We start from the raw sequence: 26,010 nt of genomic DNA on the forward strand, positions 1-26,010 counted from the left end.
TTTTTTAAAATACATAAAAGTCTTAATGATCCCAAACTCTTGACAACAACAACAACAAAAAAAGGAACAAAATTATGCGGTGAAAATTGACTTGCATATATACAGAGGGCGTAACTGATAACTGATAATTGATATTTACTTACCCTGGCCATCCTCCTTGAAAACCAGTTCTCTCTTCTCTGACTCGTTCTCGTTCTTACCACGCCGCCGATTCTTACCTCCTTTACCTGAAGAAAAGAAGACTCTGAATTATATTGTTTGTAAAAAGCAGATATTAGTTTATCTCGTCAGTTCCCTCTCTCATCCTGGTGGTTATCACCTTTTCCAAAATCTAAAACGTTGGATTAAAATCAAAACCAAAAGACACCTGTACAGTTATTTACATATATGTGTGGCATTCTGTGCATGTTTCTAAATAGTTTTTTTTCTTGCCATTATTATATTAACATTCACAATGTGTTGTACTCACAGTAACTGTTGTGAATTTTCTCTCTGAATATTCACATTATAAAGCCTACTGTATTCTGCATTTTTGATACATGAACGATACATGCCTTCTGCCCTCTGAATTATCATTTATTTTAAAAAAAATAAAAAAAAGGTCTATTCGTATAAAAATTTTCACCTTTAGGTCGTGGTACATTAATGATTTAACATAAGAATAACTTTTATATTGTTTTGAACATTTACTGGACTGAAGCAACTTGTGTTTACTTGCTAATACATTATATTTTCTTGATTATGATTTCCTTTGATTAATAATTTTATATCATATTGCATCTCATTGTATTGATCTCATTGTATTGCATTGCATTATTTATTTTGCCCCCAACAATAAATCTACAGAGCTTGGATCATAAAACTGAACATTTAAATATCCTCTTACAAAGATATATTATTGGGAAACATAGAGTGACAACTGATATTTATATTAATTGTATCTTCGTCTGCTATTACAATACAAGCTGTCAGAATTTCATCTTCATTCTTTTCGGCCATATAAATTACAACAACTAAGTAACACTCAATACTGTCAATAGCATATTTTTGTGTGAGTTAAGTGCGAGTCTATATTAACTATATGGGCCATAAAAGCCTGATGTATCAATTATAATACAAACCATAAAACACATGTCAACACATGATTTTTTAACTAATATTTCGTCCAAAGGTTTAATTAACGGTTCCATTTGAAAAAGAAAAAGTCTGTAATACGTCAGGCTTTACCAGGTAAATTCACGTGTTACGCAGGACAAAACGCATTGTTTGGATCGACTTACTTTTTACGAATCAGTTAAGTGAATGACTCAATTATTCAGTCATTAGTAACTCATTACACAAGGTATTACACATAAAAGACAGGCGTTGTGCCGAACTCCCTGACAAATTATTACACCCTCGTTGAGGCCCGCTAACTGGTTGCCTAATCCTAACCACCACACCTAATCCTAAACCTGGGGAATCAGGGGGGTAATAATAATCATCTAGCAGGAATCAGAATTCGCCACAACATCGGCGTAATGACGCAACACGCAGAAAGGGTAACAGAACAAATCTTTAAAAAGAGAAAAACTGTCTGGTTCAACTCATGTGTGTGTGTATCTTAATAATATACCATTAGACAAGCAGCAACTAGCTTAGCGCATGTGAGGCTCATATGGTCACGTTGCTCGCAAAGGCCGGGTGGTTAGCTCGATAGCTAGGCTAAATTCAGTTCCATAAACAGCTGTTTGTCACAATCAAGGGTGTTCTGTTCCCTTACCTTTATTCTTTGGCATGTTCGAATTACAAAGACTGCGGTCTTCGTTCAATGATGTCGCTGAATAAATAAATGTAAAATTTCGAGGAGGACGTCAAATATTCTCCGTCTCTCTTTCTGAAGACTTCCGCTCAAAGCCATCTACGACTGCGCGAAGCATGACTTTCCAACAAAACTTTATTTATAATATCAGAGATCATTTTATTAAGCTAGGAATACAATGCGTAAAAAAAAACGTGTTAATTGAGGATAATATATTTTTAAAGTTTCAATGCTGTTGAGTCATTCAAAGAAAACATAAAAATGTATTGCAAGATTTATTTCGATTTAAACTTGATCATTTTTTTAATACATGAATTAAAAACTGCTCTCCCAAGCACAAATGTGCTGGAAAAAAGTATGTCCTGTGTTATACAATAGAGACCAGGAGAGAGAGATCACAAGGACACATTTCTCACTTGCACCGTGATTATTAAAAAATACAGCAGCAACAATAAAAAAAAAAAGTTTGACTAATTCTTGTAAATTAATTCCAGTACAAGAGGACACTGCATGTGGCCTGAGTCTCCCCAAACACGTGGCCTCACATACAAACATACATAAACATCAGAACAGTTCACCAACAGGTATAAAAATAATACATTCTGAAAAGTTGTTAAAATTCTGATTTAAAAAATTGGAGCAATATTGGTTCATACAGCCTGCATATTTCCCTTTAAATTCATTGAGAGAATAAACAAAGAAATACAAAAAGAGGAGTGTTACAAATCACTTAGAGCAAGACAGCAATATATTGGTCATTCCCAGTGGAAAAAAACCCCCTGCCCTTTTCTAATATAGCCACCTACGGTCACCTTCTACACAATTTTAACGTATACAGTATAAAGAGATAAAGCATACAATTTGTCTCATATTAGTTCTGATAAACCGCTATTATATGAAGAATATTGGTCTGCTGGAGAGGAAAAATATTCCAAGAATGAGGTCGCTATATGATTGCCTTTTTTTGTAAATCAAAATGCCCTTTAAGACACATGTGCATGACAAAGGGTTTTGGACCACTTTGCCAAATTAAAACACTATATTAACACGAAATACTTGGTTTGTGGACATTCACTTAACGTTTCTAGGGACATACAATGAGGATTGTAAGTTTACTTGCATAGTTCTCTTTGATTTCACAAATGGTTTCAACACTGTGCCATGTTTAAACCATCTGAAGTTGCATATAGTGGCATCACTAACTGATTGCTCTTTCTCTTAAAAAGAAAAGCTTGAGCAAGCCATTTCAGCATGTGAGGTCTGTCTTGAAGAAGGTGGGCACAGCTATGATTGGTGATGCTAGCAATAGTACGGTTCCATGCAGTCTCTAGACATGACGTCACCATAATACAGAAAACAAACTGTATCACAGTCTCTTAACATCATACATGATAATCTCCACACAACAGAAATACTTTTATATTCATATATAATCCCATATGAAGTAAATTTCTAGAGTATTTTCATAAAACAAAAATTGTACATGAACTTAACATTCTCCTAAGAGTTGTATAATATTCTACAAGGTGATGCAGCGATGATGGACTGCCATTACATGACAACGCTAGAATTGCCAGTTATCTCACAAACTTATGTGCCGTTTGGGGTTAGATCTGAATGATCACAGGGCGGTAGAGGTCAGCTTTTTGGCACCACGGCGCTGAGCAAGTGTGGAGCAACCCACCGGATCCAGTACGGGAGAAACATTTCTGCTTAAGGCTGAATAGGTGGCTGCCATCGCTCCCTGAGATAAAAGGGCAACATATTAATAAGAATATAAAGTCAAACACAAGCATTAAGTATTATAATGCAAGGGTAATGATAGGGCTGTTAGGCTGACAGGGAAACCATCATTATGTTTCTGATATTGTTAGTTTCACATTTGAAACTATTATCACAATGCCAACCTTCACTAGATGAGGGGCGTCCTGGCGGTTGAGTTGGTATTTGGGTAGCTGGTCCTTGTTGATTATCCATCGGTGACGAAGAACTTGAGCAGCGGTCAATCTCTTATGAGGGTCAACGTGAAGCATCTTTGATACCAGGTCCTGTCAACAAAGAAGTTAAAAGATCATAGATCAAACAGATAGAACATTTACATTTGGCTTAGAAGTGTGTTAAACAAAAAGAGAGCCTGCAACCTTTGCCTCAATTGATACAGAATTCCAGTATCCACCAGTCAGGGAAAATTTCCCACTGCCAATCCGAGTCAGAATTGCTTCCGGTGTATCCTCCGGCCCATTAGCAAATGGAGTGAACCTGAAGGATGGACAAGAGTGGTGGACAAAATACATGAATATTGTATTTGAGCTAAATCATCCAATTTCTTAGAAGATTTGCAACATTTAGAATATTAATATATATATTTTTAATTTAGTTAATGTACCCTGTAAGCATGGTATAAAGGAGAACTCCCAGACTCCATATATCACAAGCTGCATCATAGCCTTGCTTCTTCAGGACCTGAGCGGATAACACACAATAATAATATTTTACAAATAAATTTACAATAACAATATCATAATACAATTAGTGTTGTCAAAAATATAGATGTTTCGTTATGTATCGACACTTCTCTTCCTTCCAACGGCGACCTGACACACATCCGCCTCCTCTCTCTCACTCGCTCTGGTTGAATTGTGCTTGTATTGCACTAATTCCCGCATGTACCACTGATCTATACAAGTGGCGCTCACATAAAGCCTCCTCTCAAACAGTTTGAGAGTACCAAATTGAGTTGTTTTTCATGGCTTATTGCGCTTCAAATACACACAAAATTGTCAAAATGTCCATATTGGCGTGTGGCGTGTATTCAGGTAAAAATAGTCTGCTTTGGAACGTAAATAGTTGAGAAAGTAAACACGTACAGGTGAAACTCGAAAAATTTGAATATCGTGCAAAAGTTCATTTATTTCAGTAATTAAACTTAAAAAGGTAAAACTAATATATTATATAAACTCATTACATGCAAAGTGAGATATTTCAAGCCTTTATTTGTTATAATTTTGATGATTATGGCTTACAGCTATGAAAACCTTTTCACAATATTCTAATTTTGAATTTGGGCCATAATCCAAATTATAACAAAGGCTTGAAATATCTCACTTTGCATGCAATGAGTCTATATAATATATTAGTTAAAATTAGGGGTGCACCGAAATTTCGGCCGAAAATGGCATTATCGGTTTTGGGCCGAAATAAAAAAGCCAGCCGAAAATGTCAATCGAAAATGAATGTCAACCGCGCCACTCCCATCCGGGATATCCGCCTATCTATATCTGATTTATCTTATATTGGATGCATCCCTTGAATTAACGCTGTAGTGCGCGTGATCAGCTTCAGCGCGCGCAGCTCAAACAGCACTGCACGACTAATAATGACTATTGGGAGGACTGTCATATTACATAACATTATAAAGAGAACAATATTGTACTAAAACATTGTGCATTATTTTAGTTTAGTTGCCGTGTCGCGTTGCTCAAGGAAGAGCGCGTCCACAACATGAGTCATTCTGAATGAATGGCACGTAACTTAGTTCAAGTTCACTTTTGCATTCACGTCATTTTCTGCAGAAATAATTTGTAATTTTATGTTTATTTTGAATATATCTGATTAATCTCATATAGGATGCGTTTCTTTGAGTTAAATAACGCGCTAGCAAACTAAGTGCTCCAGTTTAACGGTAGCCTATCCATTCAGCGCGCGCAGCTTAAGCAGAAATGCACGACTAATAATAACGATCAATAATTTGGGACTGACATATTACACAACATGAGAACACTATTGTATTAAATAGTTGTGAATGCATTGGGTTTAGTTGCCGTCTTCAGTGCGGTGTTCAGGGAGAGCTCGTCCACAGTCACACATTCTGCATTCTGAGGCGGCGCTGGTGACGCGTTGTATTAGTAGTAGTAATTATATTTGATTATTAAATAATTAATTTAATTAAATGATCAATCACATCGAAACATTTTACAATCCTACTAGCCCTTTATTTAGATTAAAAACCATTCTCATTCATTTGGTGAGGGACATTGCGTTTTGAGCAGGATTTGCAGACCCTGTCACGCTGTTGGCCATCACTGCAGCAGACGCATATGCAGTATTAAGGCTAACGATTAATTGATCGTTAATTTAAACGACGATCGATCATGGGAATTTGTGAAAATTGACATCCCTAGTGTTAATAAAAGTTTGATGATTATTCTATTGGTTTGTGATTTTTCATTTCAGATCCATTAAAAATTAAGCAATATAAATATATATATTAAAGTTTTTAAAAGAAGCCATTTTCGGCTTCAGTTTCGGTTTTCGGCCAAGTGCACCCTAAATTTTCGGTATCGGTTTCGGCCCAGAATTTTCATTTCGGTGCATCACTAGTTAAAATATATGAATTAACTTTTGCACGGTATTCTAATTTTTCGAGTTTCGCCTGTATACTTGATCATCAACTCTTAAAGTGACAGCAGTCCAATTTTCATGTTAATCAATCAAAGAACAACAGACAAAATCACTCACTGTTTTTAACCGAATAACTTTTATAACTTTAATTGTAAGCATTAATCTGTATTACATTTTTACAATGAAGAGTATCCAGTGTTATTTTACAATTGATTATTTATTAATTATTTTTTTGTATTTCTTACCTGAATACTACTGTTAGACCCACCTGAAAGTTAATTTGTCTCTTTATTCTATATTTATTTGTGCAATCGATTGCAGTTTGTTTATTTGTTTTTATTTTATTACTGGCTGTATATTTGTCTTTTTTTTTTTTGTAAATTTAATTCAGAGTTTCAAATAAAACCTTCCTGTGCTGTGTGTAAGCTACCGCCACAAAAATACCCAAATTATCAAAAAAAAATATGAGATAATAAAAAAATATCTGTATGGCCATATATATGGCAGTTTTTCCCCGTGGAATCAAAAATCTATATTTTTCAAGGTATCGTATCGAAGTTGGAAAGTCCGGTATTGTGACAACACTAAATATAATATAATATAATATATTAGAACATACACAAAATCTAGATGCATCTAGTCTCCCATCTAAAACAAATACAGGTCAATAGGTACCTCTGGAGCCACAAAGTTAGCAGTGTAGCATGGTGTCATCAGCAGCCCGTTTTCTGCTCGAAGTTGTTTGGCAAAACCAAAATCACAGATCCTGATTGATTCTGGATTGCCCGATTCATCCACATACAATATATTACTGGGCTTTAGGTCTCTGTGTACTACCTGCAACCAAAGTGGCAATATTTTAACCCTAATAAACTCATAATAAAATAAACAAAAAATAACAATACATATATACATAGAAAATATATAGTACCGGTACCTGTCAAAAGTTCGGAAATATTCAAATTTAAAAAAGGATCAGGTGACACTGAAGACTGGAGTAATGATCCTGAAAATTCAGCTTTGCCATCACAGGAAATTACATTTTGAAATATACAACAGTTCTTTTAATTTGTAATAATATTTCGCAATATTACTGTATTTACTGAATTTTTTAATAAATAGATGCAGCAATGTTAATGTTTCCTAACTTTTGACAGGTACATTACCTATTAATAAGATATAAATATATTAAGTTTCAAAGCATTGCAAAAGCTGAAATGCTGATTTTTTTTTAGGGCACATTAAAAGAATGTTTTAAATGGATGTAACTGTGTATTTATTTATTCTGCAATATTCTCTGTAATATTTGGTGTGTGTAAACGCTTTTACCCCTTGGACATGCAGATATTCAACAGTCTTTGTAATGGTGTGGAGGACCGCGCTGGCCTCTCTCTCAGAGAAAAACTTTTGTCGGAGGATTTTATCCAGTAGTTCTCCACCTTTCATCAACTCTGTGACCAGGTACACTGATCGCCCATCATAGAATACCTATAACCCCACGCAGACTCAGAATAACGGCAGACAACACCAGGGATATTTGAGTTATAAGTTTCAAACAGACAGGCACATAAACAAAAGTCACTCACGTCCTTCAGAGTAATGATGTTAGGATGTTGTCCATATCGCCGCAGAATCTCAACCTCCTCTGCTGGATCCCTCTTCTCCTTATTGATAATCTGTTTTGTCAGTAAGAATTTTAAAAATAAATTTTACTTTAAAAATACTTTAAATTTAGCCAAGATGCATTAAATTAATCAAAAGTCACAGTAAAAACTTTTACATTGTTCCAAATAAAAAGATTTAAAATAAATGCTGCTCTTTTGACCTTTCTATTCATCAAAGGATCCTGAAAAAATGCATCACGATTTCCACAAAAATATGAAGCAGCACAACTATGTTTCTTGAGCACCAAATCTGCATATTAGAATGATTTCTAAAAGATCTGACACTTTAAAATAGATGAAATTTTACAATATATTACAATAGAAAAAGGTTATTTTAAGTTGTAATAATATTCACAATACCACTGTTTTTACTGTATTTTTGATCAAATAAATTCAGCCATGGTGAGCAGAAGAGACTTCTTTCAAAAGTAAGAGACTTCTTTCTCTGTTTAAAACTGTTAGAACCCTAAACACATCAATAAAACAGATAAAGAGGTATGTGGTTACCTTAACGGCATAGTCCATGGCTGAGCTCTTGTGCACACAGCGCTTGCAGATGGAAAAGGAGCCCACACCAATGTCTTCTTTAACATCATACACATCCATGAACTGAAGCGTGCTCCGGTGGGGTTGCTGTGTAACATTCACACATGCACTTTATTCCCATGTGTACAGATGTTGAAGGGGTTTGAGAGGAGTGTGCGAGTTATGCGAGTATACCTGCAGTATGCCACTCAAGTTGATGTTGCTCTGAATGGGCGGCTGGCTCTCCTCTTCTACTCCCGTAGCAACAAAGCTAAACCCTCTGAAGAGCTGATGAGCATTGGCACTTGGAGGAATACCAGGAGAGTCTGGGACCAAAGAAAAAGGGAAGTGAGCACCATCCAATTGTTATGCCTAGAAATGCATTTACTGCTAGGAAAGGGAATGTTTGCATCGCTTACCCCGAGGGGTTTTGGCAGTGAACTCTGAGTCAAAGTAGATTGTATCGTCTGGCCTCTGGATGGCTGGTTTAAAGGGAGGAGGCAATTCCTTTCTGAATAATTTCTAGAGGTAAAACAAATACTAATTTATGCAAGCATACAAATTAGGAATGCATTGATATTACAATTCTGGCTGATACTTACTTATAAGCCAATAATTAAAGGATTAGTTCACTTTAAAAAAAACTTTTGCTGATAATTTACTCGCCCTCATGTCATCCAAGATGTCCATGTCTTTCTTTCTTCAGTTGAAAAGAAATTAAGGTTTTTGATGGAAACATTTCTCCATATAATGGACGTCAATGGGCCCCAAACGGTTCAAGGTCCAAATGACAGTTTCAGTGCAGCTTTAAACGATACCAGACGATGAATAAGGTTCTTATCTAGCGAAACGATCGCTCATTTAAAAAATGAATAAGGTTAAAGTTTTATGAGCACAAATGCTCGCCTTGCTCTGTTCTGTGATGCGCGTTCGTGATGTCACGTAATACGCAATTACGTTGAAAAGGTCACGCTTGACGTACTGAGTCAGTGTTTAGAAATGTGCGGAAGGAGGACCATATACACATATTCAAATGTCGTTGTGTCAGTTTATCGTTTAAAATGGCCATTTCGTGTGCGTATCCTGGTTGTTGTAATATTAAAAAGCCTAAAAGAAAATTTTCGTCAGGACAGAAATTTTTGACTTTTCATAGAAGCGTGACCTTTTCAACGTAATTGCGTATTACATGACGTCACGAACGCGCATCACAGAACAGAGCAAGGCGAGCATTTGTGCTTATAAAACGTTCACTTTTTTCTTTATTTTTGAAATGACCGATCGTTTCGCTAGATAAGACCCTTATTCATCGTCTGGTATTGTTTAAAGCCCTTTGAAGCTGCACTGAAACTGTCATTTGGACCTTGAACCGTTAATTTCTTTTTGACTGAAGAAAGAAAGACATGGACATCTTGGATGACATGGGGGTGAGTAAATCCTAATCCTTTAATTGCATGTTATAGCCAGTAACAGTTCAATGGTTGATATGGAAAATGCTTCACTATTTTACCTAATTCAGTTAAAAAATACAACACTAAACAATAAAAATCACTCGTTTTAATGCTACAAGTGAATTAAGGCATCACAATATTATAATGTACAGTATAAAAAAATATATTCATTCGGAGATTTGCAAATATACTGTATATAATAAAGAAGGAAATGCGCATGCTCATTGAAATGTGTAATATTGGCTGATAATTAACCAATATTGACAGATACTAATAAAAGAGAAAGAAAAAAACCTCTTAATACCTACTTTTGTATTCCACGTAAAAAAAAATATATACATGGTAAGAGAGACATGAGAATGAGTAAATTATTATTTTTGGACATATCTTTAATGCGTGATTTATTCAATTTCTTATGAACTTACATTCCAGTCAATTGTGTTGAAGAATGAATGTCTTTTGATCTCTTCTACTCCATCAGGCCCAGCTCCTGAAATTTCAAGCCCAAGTATTTAATGAACAGACTGAAAAATGCACCAAATTTACTCAGCATGAACAACCTGTTCTTTGAAACAAGCTGACAAAGATCTTTCTCACCTAAGCGGTTGCCAGGATTCCTTTTGAACAGATTGCGGAGCAGAGACTGGGCCTCGGGGCTGAGAAACTGAGGCATTCCTAGCTTAGCCCTTGAGGCACAATAAAACAATATCAGTGCAAAGACTCCGGTATGAAAATCAATATTGAGGAAATAAGGCTCACTTTAAGATCATTGTCATGGTATCCTTGCGGTCTTTTCCTTGGAATGGAAGCGTTCCAGTCAGCATTTCAAACTAAGGAGGTAGAATTACACAATCACTGCACTGATACACAAATATTATGTTTGACTAACATTATTGATGATAAATTATGTTTGAGTTTATTTGAAACCGAAGTGTAATTTCAGCATAGCCCCGCCCCTCTCACCATTAGAACGCCATAGGACCACCAATCAGCACTGTGGGTATGACCTCTGCGGTTGACAACCTCCGGAGCCATATACTCCACCGTACCACAAAACGAATAAGCCTTGTTCTCATGGTCAATGGACTCTTTACTCAACCCAAAGTCTAAGTAACACACACATAGACAGCCAATCGAATACATACTGAAACATTTATCATTGTGAGATTCTCACAAAACGTTCATACCTATTACCCTAGTTAAACCCAAGATTGTTTTATACTTGTTTTATACAGTAATAAAACACACATACCTGTAAGTTTGATGTGTCCATCATTATCCAAAAGAATACTGTAAGAGATTCAAATTTGGTTCACTCATGAAAATGTGCAATGCATTGGCTTAGTCAAAGTGTTGTAATTATACATGGTCTATAGTCATTGTTTACAAGTAAATGATGTCTTCTTAAACATGTAGTTGTAACTATGTAGTCACCCAGCATCTGTCTTCTAGTTGTGAAAAAAATCAGTTTGCCATAAGTTGTCAGAAGATAAAAGCGATAACTCTGTCGTAGTTTCCGTTCAATGTTTGGGGGGATTTCCCACGATCGGAGTCAGCGCTATTCAACGCATTGAATCAATGCCATTGATCTCTATGAAGTGATACATCAGCTTCAGCGTTACCCAGCTGATGCTTTGATCATCAATTGAGCATTGTGAAGTGGCACGCAAAGTTAAATTAATTTCAACACTTTGTTTAATTCATAAATGAATCAGCGTTTTAAGCGCATTATGAAAGTTTTATTGACGACTCACTCATAAAGACAGTCCCTTGCCGCCACCTACTGGCGTAACAACTGCACTGACTGACAGCCTGTCTAGCGCACACAGAGCGAGCCAGTGCTGCGGATACTTCTGAGATAGCACTTTTGGAAAGCCTCTTGTCCAGTCAAGATTCAAGAATCAAAACTAACCGTTTTAAATATATGAATAGTTAGTAATAATATAATATACTGTGTTATTATAAAATTATGATAATATCGAGCCACTCAAAATCACTGCAAGGGAAATTAATTTACCGCTACAGCCCTAACATCACATTTTATGTAATATGTGGGTGAGTAACACACTTTTCTGGTTTAAGATCTCTGTAGATGATTCCCAGTCCATGTAAATGGTTCAAAGCCAAAGCCAGTTCTGCGAGGTAGAACTTCACATCCTCCTCTGTAAACATAACCTAAAAAAAGACATAAAAGAGTGGTAAAAGAATTAGCAGAACTTAATCTATTCTAATATTCATTCTTAATTTTTTTTAATTCCTAAAGGGTAACTGTCGCCAAAATTGAACCTAGGCTATTTTTGTTAATCTACCCGAGTCAAACATTCGTGTAAAAGCATAATTAGAATGGAAACTCCACTTTTAAGTTTGACCGTATTTTCGTTTTCGGTCAAAATGCCTTTTGAATGGGAGTGCATGGGGCACTACAATGAGAGCATCGCTATTTCTAAAACACTAAGGTCGGCTCGACACAACATGAAACTGTGCTTGAAGTATCAGGGGCTCAACACATGAACTCGAGCATTGACTACATTGTTTGTGTACACAGAGTTTACTAAAAAGAACGATTTTGAACAACTCACTGCGTTTCCGTCCGTAGGCATTTTGTCAGTGAAAAGTAGTCGATCTATATGAGGAAATGTCATGAACTTGTAATTCTAATGAAAAGCATGATAACTTAGACACTTAGCTCATGGCAATGTATATGGAAACAGGCTTTAGGACCTTTCCACCTTTACTCTCCTCATGTTACGTTGCATTTGGAGATCGACTACTTTTGACTGACAAAATTCCAGCCACCGGAAACACTAACTGATAAAGTGAGTCGTACAAAACCTTTCTTTTTGGTCAAACTCTTTGTACACAAACAATGTAGTCAATGCTCGAGTTCATCTGTTGAGCCCCTGGTGATACTTCAAGCACAGTTTCATGTTGTGTCGAGCCGCCTTAGTGTTTTAAAAATAGCGATTTTGATGCTCTCATTGTAGTGCCCCAAGCACTACCATTTAAAAGGCATTTTGACCGAAAACGAAAATACGGTCAAACTTAAAAGTGGAGTTTCCATTCTAATTATGCTTTTACACGAATGTTTGACTCAGGTAGATTAACAAAAATAGCCTAGGATAAATTTTGGCCGGAGTTACCCTTTAATCATTTTTTAAATGCTTGTTCACAATTTAAATGAGATTAATGTACACTACAAGTTTAAGGTCAGTAAGACTTAACATTTTTTGGTTGAAAGTTTGTTTGTTTGTTTTTAATTTAGTGCCATACCAACTACCACGGCTTTATTCATGGCAAAAAAAAAAAAAAAGTGGAAAAAGTTAGAAAGTAAATATATAAGCAACTAAACTATGTACAACCAACAAATAAAAGCAAAATGTCTAACTATTTTTTTTACATTTCTTTAAAAAAATCTACAACTAATCTCATAAAAATAAATGTATCAAAGTAAAATAAAGAATCATAGAGTTAATTTCTTAAAATACATCAACACTTATTCAGCAAAGATGCATTAAACTGATTAAAAGTCACAGTAAAGACTTTTACATTGTTGCAAAAGTGTTAAAAAAATAACCTATCTAAAAATTATTTATTTCCATCAAAGTCTTTTTTCTCAAACAAAATCTTGTGGTTTCCACAAAAAATAAGCAGCGCAACTGTTTTCAATATTGATACAATTTTGTATATTTCTTAAGCACCAAATCAGAATATTAGATTGATTTCTGAAGGATCGTGTGACACTGAAGACTGGAGTAATGGCTGCTGACAGAAATAAATTCCATTTAAAATTAAAATAGAAAACAGTCCTTAAAAATTATAATAATATTTCATAATATTACTGTTTTTATGACCAAATAAATGGTGATTGCAAGAGAATTATTTCAAAAATATATATCTTTTTAAATCCTACCAATCCCAAACGGTAGTGTACATGTTGGATTGATCTGTACTAGACATGTAATTCACCTCTTTGGATAGGCGAGTGAAGAGATCTCCTCCTCTGAGGAAGTCCAGAATCAGATAGAGTTTACCCTCTGTCTGAAATGCTGAGGAATCAAAATTAAAGTTGCAAGATCTGTAACAAGGGTACTAAAATGTAATTTGGACATTCTTAAAGTTCCCTGGGCTAGGCAACGGAACCATAAAAAAATATTTAGTTAAACAAGAACTTAATAGTAATCCAGAAAACAAGATACGATGATGTACTGCAAGTTCAATTAGAGTTCAACAGAAATCCACAACCGTGAAGCATTAACATCTGATTGGTGCTGGGATGTCAATAACTTACCATAGTGCAGTTTAACAATAAAAGGATGGTTGACCTCAACTAGGATGTCTCTCTCCATCTTTGTACGCACTCGATCTCGTACTGAAACCACACACATACCCAAACATAAACAAACATTTTAAATAATAACTTAATAAACTTTCTTTTTTAGTGTACATGTGAAATAACAAAGACATAAAACAACATGCAAAAAAACACACCTTTCAGTGTAGCTTTCTTTAGCACTTTCATAGCATAGAGCTGTCCTGCATCGGGCACAGTTATCTTCTTGACTAGGAACACCTGCAAAAACGCGCACCATTACAGAAACCAGCAGAACAATAGTTCTAAATGTTAACAAATCATTTTTAGTTATTTTACTCATATATGTGCAGTTCACCTGACCTTGCCAAAAGATCCCTGGCCCAGAACCTTGCAGAGCTCAAACTGTCGTGGGTCCGCTTTCTCCGAACCCTCCTTGACATGGTGAGTGATGCTGATTTCCTTGACCGAGCCCTCCTCCTATGAAAGAGACAATGACATATGAGCATGCATGCTTCACCCACAAAACATGCAATGAAACACCAAACACACACACACACAGATCACTTATCTTGTTCTGTACTGTTAGAAACAGTGATAACAGCAGTGTAACTTAAACAACAACAACGCTAAAATCAAAATGTCAGGATAAACCAACACCACTTCATCCACACACACAGATCACTTATCTGGTTCTGTACCATAACAGCAGTGTAACTTAAACAACAACAACACTAAAATCAAAATGTCAGGATAAACCAACACCACTTCATCACATCAATACAAATTCATGCCCAAAAAACGTACTTAAGGTCAGGCAAACAAACACACACACACACACACACACACACAATATGAGAGGATGTTAAATTGAAGCCTGGATGGCTGGCGTCTCTGCAGAGGAGCAGCGTGCCAAAGCCTGTGGGAGGAGAAAGAGAATAAACACCACAAACAAGTAGTGAGGGGGTTACACCAGGCCCATCTGACAAAATGAACAAATAGCTGACTGAATGCCCACAAATCAGCAGAAAAAGAGATCAGGAAGGGGATAACTGATCTTCAGAGACAGAGAAAGAGTGCTGTGTCCGAATCATCTAACTCTGGACACTAAAATGCTAATTAATGGTAACATTGGTTAGAAAGAGCTGAGAGCACTACACTTCATATAATATCTCTTTTTGCTTTCCCTCCTGCTCTCTCTTATTCTTAACAAACTTGAGATGGAAATCAGGGGGGTAGTGACTTATCTAGTCACCCCACACACCAGTCTGCCAACATGAATGAGACTGAATGGTGGATGATATCTGATAATCTATTGATGGTGGAAAAAGACCACAGACATCAATATCCACCACAGAGGTCAAAAATGACACAAAGAAAGCGATGGGACATAAGCGTGTTTGTACATGTGTAAAACAGCACTTGCAACTGATGTGGCATGCAAGTCGCTTCGTGTCAGCACATCGAAGAGCACATTGTTTTTTTCTGCTGTTTTTTGCAGCCTTATTTAAATGCAGTAACCATATTTTTGGGGGGAATAATCCACACTTCCCTCCTGACCTGCTTTCACTAGCAGTTCTAGATGACCGAATAATTAAAAACTCATCAAATAACAGACAGTATCATTTGTTTCATAAACAAGGATAAGGATGTTTTATAGAGTCAAATAAGGATGTTTTATTAAGCAAATGCATTAAGCGCTAAATTATATGGTAAATTATATTTTCTGACATGCCATTTTAAATTAATTTCCTATGTATTTTATAATTATGCCACAACCATAACAAAGTCTTTGCATAAAATGAATTGACTTAAATAATGGTGCGTACGTCTATACAAATTAATCTAAAACTAAATTTAGGGGCCTGATATGAGAAAGAGGAGTGTTAGCAGATCTCAGAAGAGACTTTAACTAAAGTGTGACCAAGGATGATGACTGAGGGACACCTCACGACAGGAACCGGAAGTGTGCGTGGGTGTTACACACAGTTTCAACAATTCTCCTTCCCACATACACGCACACATACAATGGGACAGGCCTAAAAATATACAATCATGGTCAAAAGTTTGGGGTCAGTACTTTTTTTTTATTTTTTATAAAGAAATCCATACTTTTATTCAGCAAGGAACAATTTAACTGTTCAAAAGTCTTTACTAATAAAAGCTGTTCTTTTCAACTTTCCATCCATCAAAAAATTCTGCAAAAAATCGATCACGGTTTCCACAAAAATGTTAAGCAGCACAACTGTTTAACATTGATAATAAGAAATATTTCCTGAGCACTAAATTATCATATTAGAATGATTTTTGAAGGTTAATGTTACACTGAAGACTGGATAATGGCTGCTAAATTTTCAGCTTTGCCTTTCTTTTTTTACAGTATTACTATTTTACTGCTTCACTGATCCATTAAATGCAGCCTTGGTGAGACTTTTTTTAAAATATATATATATGTTTAAAAATCTTATCAACCCCAAACTTTTAAACAGTGCTGTAATGGTTATAAGTCAACACACTGCTTTGCGTCACAATCAGCCCCATCAAATGATATCGGTTTTCAGTTTCTGCTGGGTTAGTGGAAAATTAAGCTCTGCTTGAAGATAATGCTGAACATCCTCTTCTCCTACTGGCTGCTTGCCATGTCACTCATCCAACAGGAAACCAATAAAACCAGGCTGTCCTCTGAGACAGGAAATGTGATGTTAAAAGAAGACTAGCTTACATAGGAAAGACATTCAAAGACATCTTTGAATTGAAAGACAGTGGGGCATTACAGTACATCAAACTGTTCCTCAAGCTGTGAATGAAGAGCTTGTCTGATAAACTGCGGGGAACCAAAGTTGAACTGCTGTAATCTGTCAACATAATTAAGTTTAGCAGACATGCTGTCTAATATGCAGATTGCAGACACACACACACACAAATTACATACAACTGCACACACTGACAGATTACATGTTCACATAAAACACACATTTACATAGTGTTGAACTTACTTGAACAGGACCATCATCATCTACCATGGAGTCATCCTACAAAACAGGAAAAATATGATGTCATTAACACAAAACAGAGTAAAAAACTTTACATCATGTTACTATTACAAGCAAGGACTAAAATCACAACAATGCATCTTAAAGGGATAACTCCACTTTTTTTGGAAATAGGCTCATTTTATAACTCCCCCAGAGTTAAACGGTTGAGTTTTACCGTTTTCGAATCCATTCAGCCGAACTCCGGGTCTGACGGTACCACTTTTAGCATAGCTTAGCATAGATCATTGATTCTGATGATTCCAGTCGCATTTCTTTCAAAATGACCAACGAGTTTCAATATTTTTCCTATTTGACTTGACTCTTCTGTAGTTAAACCATGTACTAAGATCGACGGAAAATGAAAAGTTGCGAATTTACAAGCCTATATGGCTAGGAACTACTCTCATTCCGGCGTAAGAATCAAGGAACTGTGCGGCCGTACCATGGGTGCAGCAGGCGTTTTCGTGGACTTCACGAGCACACAGGACACATTTTAAGTCCACAAGACCGTATTATGAAGTGTGCCATTTGGGCCTTCATAACTGAGTCATTGAACCACTCATCTAAACATATTTAAAAATAATAATAATAATAATAATTAAAACATTTAAACTGAAGCAATTAACATTTTGTCAGAACCTATAGTAAATTACATGTTATTTTATTTTGTTGTCTATTCTAAATTGCAGGAGAATGGAGATCTCTATTTAAAGAAACATCAAATCACCAGACCATGTGTTGATAGAGTAAAATGGCAGTGTGGAAGATTGTTGTTTACATCGTCACAGACTAAGTGATTATTTATAGGTCCACACACAAACAGGGCACTAAAAACAAGCAGTGTAGGAAAGCTATTTTCAGACCACGGGATTAGCCTGGATCAAAGGGAAGTTAATAGGGAAAGAGTACCAGAGGATAAAGGGCTAACAGAGTAAGAGAGACAATACTTGTTACAATTTATGAACTCAGATAGACGACATTTATCATAAAATAAACAGCACTTAAATCTGTCCCCTTTTCTCAAATTTATATAATCATAATAATGTACTCTCAAAATAGTTTTAGTTTAGTACTTTTAGATATTACTCCATCCTCCGTTTAATATTTAATACATTTCTGCATCATAAATTTTTCAGTTCACTGAATATTCATTAAGTATGTACAGTACTATTAAAAAGTTTGGGGTTGGTTAGAATTTTTAAATGTCATTAAAATAAGTATATTGTGCTCACCAAGGCTGCATTTATTTTCTCAAATATAATATTGTGAAATATTATTAAATGTTAAAATAACTTTTTTCAATTGTAATATATTTTTTAATGTTTTTTTTTTCTGTGATGGCAAAGATTTTCTACAGCATCATTATTCCAGTCTTCAGTGTCACATGATCCTTCAGAAATAATTTGAATATGCTGACTGATTTTGTCCATAAGAAACATTTCTTATAATCATTATAGACATTTTTTTAAGAAACCATAATATATATTTTTACAGGATTCTTTGATAAATGGAAAGTTCAAAAGAGTATAAATTATTATAAATAAAAATCTTTTGTAACATTACCGTTTTTTACTATTATTCAGCAAGTGTGTATTAAATTAATCGAAATTAAAGTATAAATTTCTTACAGAACATACACAGAAAGACACAAACCAGGTGTAAAATAAGGAAGTCTAATTTTATCAAATTCTGATAACAGCCAGTCCTTGTTCTTAAGATAAATTCCAAGTAGTTTGTAAGAATGTTCCTAAGTGTAATTCTTAAAAAATATTTGAGAATTTCTCAAGAATTTTAGAAGAACATTCTTAAGGACAAGAAAAAAAATGTCCGCTCTTATATGTGCTGAATGCTGCCAAAAATGATGTCGTTATTAGGCTAAAATGAAAAACGAGGTCCCTATTTTTGACCTTTTTTTTTTTTGTAAATTGCTTTAGATTTTTAATCCAGCAGTATCACATCACACATAAATGATCATCATCACTGATCAACATTTACATTATCAATCATTGCTGGTGTCACTTCAGAGAACTTGTGCACATATCTAGTACCGGTAGTAGTTATATGTAGGCTATTATATTTAGCTAGTGTTATGCTGAAATGCTTAATAATAACAATTAGAAACAACCCATTAAATTCATTAAACATCTTACGTTAGAGGATTTAGGATATTGGAAGTTATCCGAATTTTAAGAGGTTGTTTATTATTTATTTTTGTCAAGAACAATATTAAGAAAAAAATATAAGAACATTACCGGTAATTACATTTACATTAGGGATGTCAATTTGCACAAATGCCAGTCAATGTGTAACTCCTGTTGTGAATTGGGGTGGGATTATGGGGCGTTTCAACCGAACCAAGAAAGAAAAATGCCTCTGCACTCAATTGGATAGACCTACAACCAATCAGAGCAACGGAGTAAGTGACGTATGTTGAATGCCTTGATCGCGGTTCTCTGTTCCTCTCAAGCGGCAACCTCCCTGGCTGCGTTCCAGTCCACTTTTAGACACGCACATGTAAACTTCCCTAAGCACTTCACCTCAGGGGAATCCCTGCCGCCATTTTGAAGTGCGTTCCACTTCGTGAAGTGGACGAGGGAACAGACCCTCGATGGACAGACCCTCGATCCCGACAGAGGGAGCGAGTCTACTTCATATGTACACTTCAGGCAGCTACGGTATATGTCCCACAATGCAGTACGATTGTGACGTCACCACAGATCTCGTCTAATCAACGCCGCAACAAACAACTCTATGATATATCAATTATATATATTTTAATTTAAAACGACCCAAGCACAGCTATATAGATTTGGATGCTGCATTAAATTCTTAAAGGGAAAAAAAATCAAATAATAAATCAACTCCAGTTGATTCCAAGTGCTAAACGCTTCCAATACAGCCGATTGCAGTTTCCGCCAGTAGTGGCACTCGTGCAACGTAAGCAATGACGTACATCCGAGTGAACAAGACGGAGGGAAGTTAGCAAGTGAAGGGGATGACAATTTTGGATTGGAACGCTGCCCATGTCTCTCTCTTGAAACCAACACGGAAGTGAGTTAAACTGCAATTCATCAACTGGCCGCTTGAGGCTGGTGTCAAAAGTGAGTCAAGTCTGCATCTCCCCCATGTTGAAATGCCCAACTTTACAGCAGAAAAAAACATGTTAACACTATCTATGGTTTAACCCATTTGAGAGGCAGCCAAAATCAGAATTTAAAATGGACTGAATAAGCTCTCTACGAACTTGACGAGCGATGCCGTGCTAACGGACCATAGACTGTAAAAAAAGAGTGACTGACACATAAATCACTGTCACACTCTCTCTCAGAGTAATATTAAGTTACTAATACATTTTTAACTAGCAGAATAGTACAGAATCACGATACACAGTCTCACTTATAGCCATGTCTTTTAACTATTATAATATTTCGAAGGGCAAAAACAGGAACTTTTAATTGGCTTTACATCATCAACTGTCACTTTAGCGCGAGACCCTGTGCAGTCGCAGACTTGGTACTGTCAGTAGCATATAGTAGGGAATCGGGATGGGCGATATGGCCTAAAATCCATATTGCGATATACATTGCAGCCTCTTCCGATAACGATATATAAATTATAATAGAACCATTTCAGAACAGGTTACATAGACCCTAAGGAAAGCCAAATGGTTTTTTTTTGTACAAGTTTAAATAAAGTTGACAAAAAAGGTTTTTATAAAAAGATAAACCTCACATATTTCAGCCTTTAAATCATTTTTATAAAAATAATGAGTCTAAAAAGATAAATTACTGACATGTACAATGCACATTAGCTTCTCGTTTATAATTAATAGTAAAACCAGACAGTGTGAGTAAAATTCGGTCCGATTTTCCTGTGGCGTTGCTGTGCAACCATGCACTGCGCTCTCCACAATGACAAATAAGTTGTAGTAGCTAATGGATTTCCACCACCGAGAAGCGCTAGCTAGCTGTAGCTCTGCTACAAGATTTATTTACGGAGAAGAGAAAAACACCAGCAGTGTTTGGGTGCACCCCCATCCTTCATGTTGACTGAGCTTTCAATGTTGTTACGGAAAGGGTGAAGCTGATTGGTTGATCTTGTCACATGACCTGCTTGCGGAATTCTGATAAGTTTAGATTTTTTTTCCTGAAAATATAAAAATAAAATCGATTGCCACGCGCCTACATTTGAAATAACGAACTTGAGTGTGCAAAAGACGCGATATGTGAACGGCCCATTGGCGAGCTACCTCCAATAAGGCCATGAGCTACTGGTTGCGAGCAACGTATTGGAGACCCCTGCTCTACAGAGTATAGTTTGCTGCTGCTCGTCGGACGGCTTCCGAACCAAGTCCAAATAATGGATGTTGCACCGTTCTTTTTCACCAGCTCCTCCGGTTCGCTTTCAGCCATGTTTACTCAAGAATACGATTATGCGTTGCAGCTCGTGGCTCTAAATTTCGCGGGTAGATTGCGTCATCAATCAACATGCATTATCGCGATAGTGCAATAGAATTAAAATCTCTATCGTAAGCTAATTTTGTATCGTTTATATTGCATATCGTTTATATCGCCCATTACTAGCATATAGCATTAGCACCATCATTTCGTGGTAGGTGGGCGTGGTTTCAGATAACCAGGCTCCTCAGCTCCACCCACGCCCCGCCTCTTTGCCCATTTTCTGTTATCCGGGAGTGACACGAGGCCAAGATGGCGACTGCCAGCTCCGCCTACTTTAGGCTTCAAAAATGCTCTTCAGAAACCTACGGGTGATGTCACGGACACTACGTCCATATTTTTTTTTACAGTCTATGGTTCCTCTTCTAAAATTAATGCGCTGTCGATATCTTCTATAACAGACGCGATGGCGGAATCTACACATCTCAATTCTCCAGTGGCAGCCATCTTTGTTGTAAACGAATTCAACCCAAGCGCTCTTTGGTGACGTTGAAGATTACGTTACTGTTGATCATCTGTCCATCATCGTATAAAGCCTGCCCTGACAAATTGATTGGTCTGAACAGCTCTGGTTTGAGCATAGTTGCTTCACAACAGATCAAGTCTAGACTGAACTTCCCGACCTCAAATGTTGTGGGCGGGGCTAAGTTCGGCTAGCATCCAGGCTATGTAACTCTAGCCTTGTAACGTAAAATGTAGAGATAAACCGATTACAATTTTCTAGGCTGATTCCGATTTCCGATTTGTCATTGAGTTTGACCTGCCGATTCAGATTTAATTTTTTCCCTAACCACTTTACAGCACACACAAATGCTTATTTTCTATATTATTATTTTTTATAAAACACCATATACTTTTACCCAAAATCAATAATTAAAACAAGTTTAAATGGGTGAATTTTCTACAAATATTTTTGAGTGTTCATTTTCTTTTCTGACATTGCCTACCCCAGTTCTTGTTAAAACACACTAGACATGCAAATTCTGTGCATTTTGGGCACTTTTTGTGTGAAATCATATTTATTTTGTCCATCAAAAGTGTGCTTTCACTTTGAGTGTGAGCGCACAAAAAATAGACTCAGAGCCGAAACCCCCACTTCACTGCTGCTCACGCGCAGCTCCGCATATTTTTTGCATTCACACCGAAAAAAATATGCTTCACCCACGCTTGCGATGTGAAACGGACGTAATTCACAAGGTTTCCTCTACAGGAAGTATCGCGTGATATCAGGTTTTCGACAGTGTTGTCAAATATCTATTCCGAAGCTGTAGGGGGAGCTCTAGAGAAACCTGCGAGCAAAAAGCGAGAATACAGCGAAGAAATTCACGAAACTGCATAGGCCTGCTTTAATCGACGATCGATAAGTTATAGATTTAATGGCAAGAATATAAACATGGTGGACTGTGCACAGCTCACTCAGGGCAGGGTCTATGCCAGGGATGTTCAACTTCGGTCCTGGAGGGCCACTGTCCTACAGAGTTTAGCTTCAACTCTGACAAAAGCTCTTTTCTAGTAATCCTGAAAACATTGATTAGCTTGTTCAGGTGTGTTTAATTAGGGTTGGAGCTAAACTCTGCAGGACAGTGGCCCTCCAGGACTGAAGTTGAACATCCCTGGTCTATGCTAATAGGGAAGAGTCCGTCAGCAGTCAAGGGCAATGTGACTTCACGTCACATTGCACAGAAACTGCAAATGGCTTGTTCTGAGACACTGCTTGTGATTGATGGGGATTAAAAAATGTTGGTGGATTTTTATCATTATAGGGTGGCTGTGTACACACACTGCCGAGTCCGACACACATTTATGTTCAAAGCTTCAAACACCACGTAAAAGAGAATTTTGCATAATAGGCAGGTCCCCTTTAAATAAATGACCCCAGGGCCAGAATACAAAAATGCCATTATGAGGTTGTTGTTGTTTCATAATCCAAGTAACACACTGACTAGCTTATATCTCAAAAGATAATGGGCCATCTACCTACAGAGACAGCATTTGGGGTCTCATAAAGTTGTATTTTTGCACATTTATAGCATGTTGGGCACGCCTGTGACGCCCAAAAATGCTGTCTAGGTATGTAGGCAGCTCACTGGGTTTTGAGAAACAGTCTGTCAGTCTGTATATGAGAAGTTATTTCCCCACCCTGAGTTTATTGCCCAATACATACTCAAGTCAAACATCAACCACTTACTACAAAAAGGCAAACAAGTGTCCATTTTAAGTAAGAATGAAGCAAGTAAACGTAACGTTACATCGAACAAACAAACAAACAGACAGACAGACACACAAACATTCATACTGTGCTTGTCTGGTCAAGTCTTGGTTCGACGGCTTACACTACTTCTCTAGCTTTACCAAGTAACTAGGCACTTTAGTCCAATGAAATTTCTACGTTAAGAGTTAAAGGACACACGTAATTTCGATTGTATCATTTTGTTGCATTTTAATGTCGGCGTATTTAACTATTAAGCGCGCACTTTTCTGCATTCAGTTAACTTAACGTTATGTGTTTGAAAAGTAGCGACATTCTGAAACGCAAACTTTTTTTAATTCAGTCTTTACCAATCTGTAAACTACTAACGTTAGTCCAAATATGCACTTCAAGACTGAAGACTGACATTCCTCAGTGACACGAAGCATCGGATTAAACGTGATTTCATACAATAGCACTCCTCAATGTCGTAAACGTACTAACGTTACCTAACTTACCTCATTCTCCATATGCCCCACGGGCAGCTTCTGCCAGGGATCTGCAAACTGCGCCAGTGGCATCTTTAAGTCCCGATCTTTAACTTACGATCACCCCGTGAAGTGATTTGACGCTGTCAGTCAGTGTAAAGTTGCACAAAAGAGTCCTACAAAAAGAACGGTCCCTTTCTAGCACGTAAATAAAATAGGAAATTTCGTTCAAATGCCTCCAAGGCAGTTTGTTTTACTTCTAAAGTGTCCGGTTCCTCTTCACAAACATTCGAAATATGTTTTAACAGCAGAGTAATACACTTCCGTTTTCGCTAAACATGGCGCCGTCGCCCCGTTCACCTGTCTGTCAGAACGAGGCTGGAGGAGGAGGGTACGTCATCATGCGTCATAGAGCGAGGGACGCCGTGGCCACCCGCTGGTACCGACCTGGTACCGAGTCTACCGACCCTGCACATTGATACTCAGGTAAAGTCGAGGAATGAATGCTTAGCAATATTTTGATTTGCGATATTAAATGCATTTATCATATGACTGTTCAGAGCCTTTAAACTCATCTTGACTGCTTTTTTGAACAACGCAGTGTGAATCACTTTGGAGCATCCTTGGTTGTGATTTATTTTTGATGATCTATCATCATGTTGAACATTCTTCTGTGTCTAAATCCTTTGATTGATATCTTTCGAAATCTCCTTTCCCTGCGTAAAATCCACATGTTTTCATTTATTCAGTCCCTCGTAAGAAAAACATACGTGACAATAAATTAAGTGCACAATCAAAAACACTGCAGAGGGAACAGAATCACAACACCACAGCTGCTAAAACACTCATCCAGCAGTACCAGAGGGCTTAGAATAAAGCTGATTTGAGGATTGTGCTTTATTTTCACTCTCTCTTTTTTTTCATGAGACCCAGTTTACTTGTGACCCATTTCTCCAAATAGTTATTTTAAGTGTGACGGTTATGCATTGCACGGGATAAAATGCAAAAGAAGCTTCATCCTATAATTTAAAGTGCTCACCTCGTGTTCACAAACATGCCACATTAAATGAAAATATTTAATAATTTTGTCATGGTCCCTTTGAGTACTAATGGCTGGTGAGTTCCCCACAATTGTTTTTAAAATGAAACAGTTTAAAGTATAAAACAGTTTTATATATATATATATATATATATATATATATATATATATATATACTTGAGATGGGAAAAATTAACTTCAAAGCCTAAACTGAACTAAACATACAGTATGCAAATAGATATGCTAATTTATTAATAGAATATAAGAGGAAATTCAGATGAAATTTGTAGTGTAAATCAATGGGATTTTTAAAACATTACAGCAGACTACTTCCGTTGCTATTCTATATATTCCATCAATATGTCAAAAGTTTATCATCAAAAGTTTTGTTTTAATTGTGGGAGACAAAACAATACACTGCAATAAAATAATAAATAATAAAGATACAAATAAACCTCTCAAAAACAGATGTATACAATTTTATACATAACTTTTTAGCAAAATTTCCCTAAAAATATTTGTAGACAATCAAGTAAATGTTCATCTTGAAATATTACTAAGAATATAAAGTTATTCTTATGTTAACTTAAATGTAAAAATCAATAAAGATTGTATGGTAAAAAGACAGTTGACCATGACCTAAAGGTGGACATTT

General features: G+C 36.4%; 1 protein-coding gene and 1 long non-coding RNA gene across 3 annotated transcripts in view; both read right to left on the reverse strand.

Moving 5' to 3' along the window:
• LOC306995073 overlaps window positions 1–1,898 on the reverse strand; it is a 3,162-nt gene extending 1,264 nt beyond the window's left edge. The window contains exons 1-2 of the long non-coding RNA XR_013796796.1: window positions 1,763–1,898; window positions 38–227 (exon numbers count right to left, since the gene is read on the reverse strand). This is a non-coding gene — a long non-coding RNA (uncharacterized lncRNA). The remainder of the gene's footprint in view (window positions 1–37; window positions 228–1,762) is intronic.
• A 21-nt stretch (window positions 1,899–1,919) lies between these two features.
• rps6ka3a (ribosomal protein S6 kinase a, polypeptide 3a) lies at window positions 1,920–24,798 on the reverse strand. 2 transcript variants are annotated; one of them, XM_079606316.1, is made up of 23 exons: window positions 24,574–24,764; window positions 24,347–24,492; window positions 17,145–17,180; window positions 14,512–14,628; window positions 14,328–14,409; window positions 14,128–14,208; window positions 13,806–13,885; window positions 11,908–12,014; window positions 11,092–11,129; window positions 10,803–10,945; window positions 10,599–10,669; window positions 10,437–10,525; window positions 10,265–10,329; window positions 8,811–8,913; window positions 8,587–8,717; window positions 8,374–8,499; window positions 7,789–7,878; window positions 7,532–7,690; window positions 6,878–7,039; window positions 4,188–4,264; window positions 3,943–4,060; window positions 3,709–3,849; window positions 1,920–3,545 (listed from the first exon to the last, which is right to left on the reverse strand). In XM_079606316.1, exons 2-23 carry the CDS (start codon window positions 24,407–24,409, stop codon window positions 3,423–3,425), a joined length of 2,202 nt encoding a protein of 733 aa, XP_079462442.1. In that variant the 5' UTR covers window positions 24,410–24,492; window positions 24,574–24,764; the 3' UTR covers window positions 1,920–3,422. The 2 variants fall into 2 exon arrangements, with proteins under 2 accessions (XP_079462442.1, XP_079462441.1); XM_079606315.1 differs by having other exon boundaries at window positions 24,347–24,798.
• Window positions 24,799–26,010: the final 1,212 nt, after the last annotated feature.

Source organism: Phoxinus phoxinus (assembly GCF_949152265.1).
Source record: "Phoxinus phoxinus genome assembly, chromosome: 3".
Classification (NCBI taxonomy): Eukaryota; Metazoa; Chordata; class Actinopteri; order Cypriniformes; family Leuciscidae; genus Phoxinus; species Phoxinus phoxinus.

Bases quoted from the DNA above. Each gene is read 5' to 3' on its own strand.
- rps6ka3a (XM_079606315.1), bottom strand. From the start codon at position 24,409: ATGCCACTGGCGCAGTTTGCAGATCCCTGGCAGAAGCTGCCCGTGGGG. The intron at 14,629-17,144 runs GTAAGTTCAACA...TCTCTTTCATAG, and splicing joins ATGATGATGGTCCTGTTCAA to GAGGAGGGCTCGGTCAAGGA. The intron at 10,330-10,436 runs GTGAGAAAGATC...TTGAAATTTCAG, and splicing joins GAATCCTGGCAACCGCTTAG to GAGCTGGGCCTGATGGAGTA.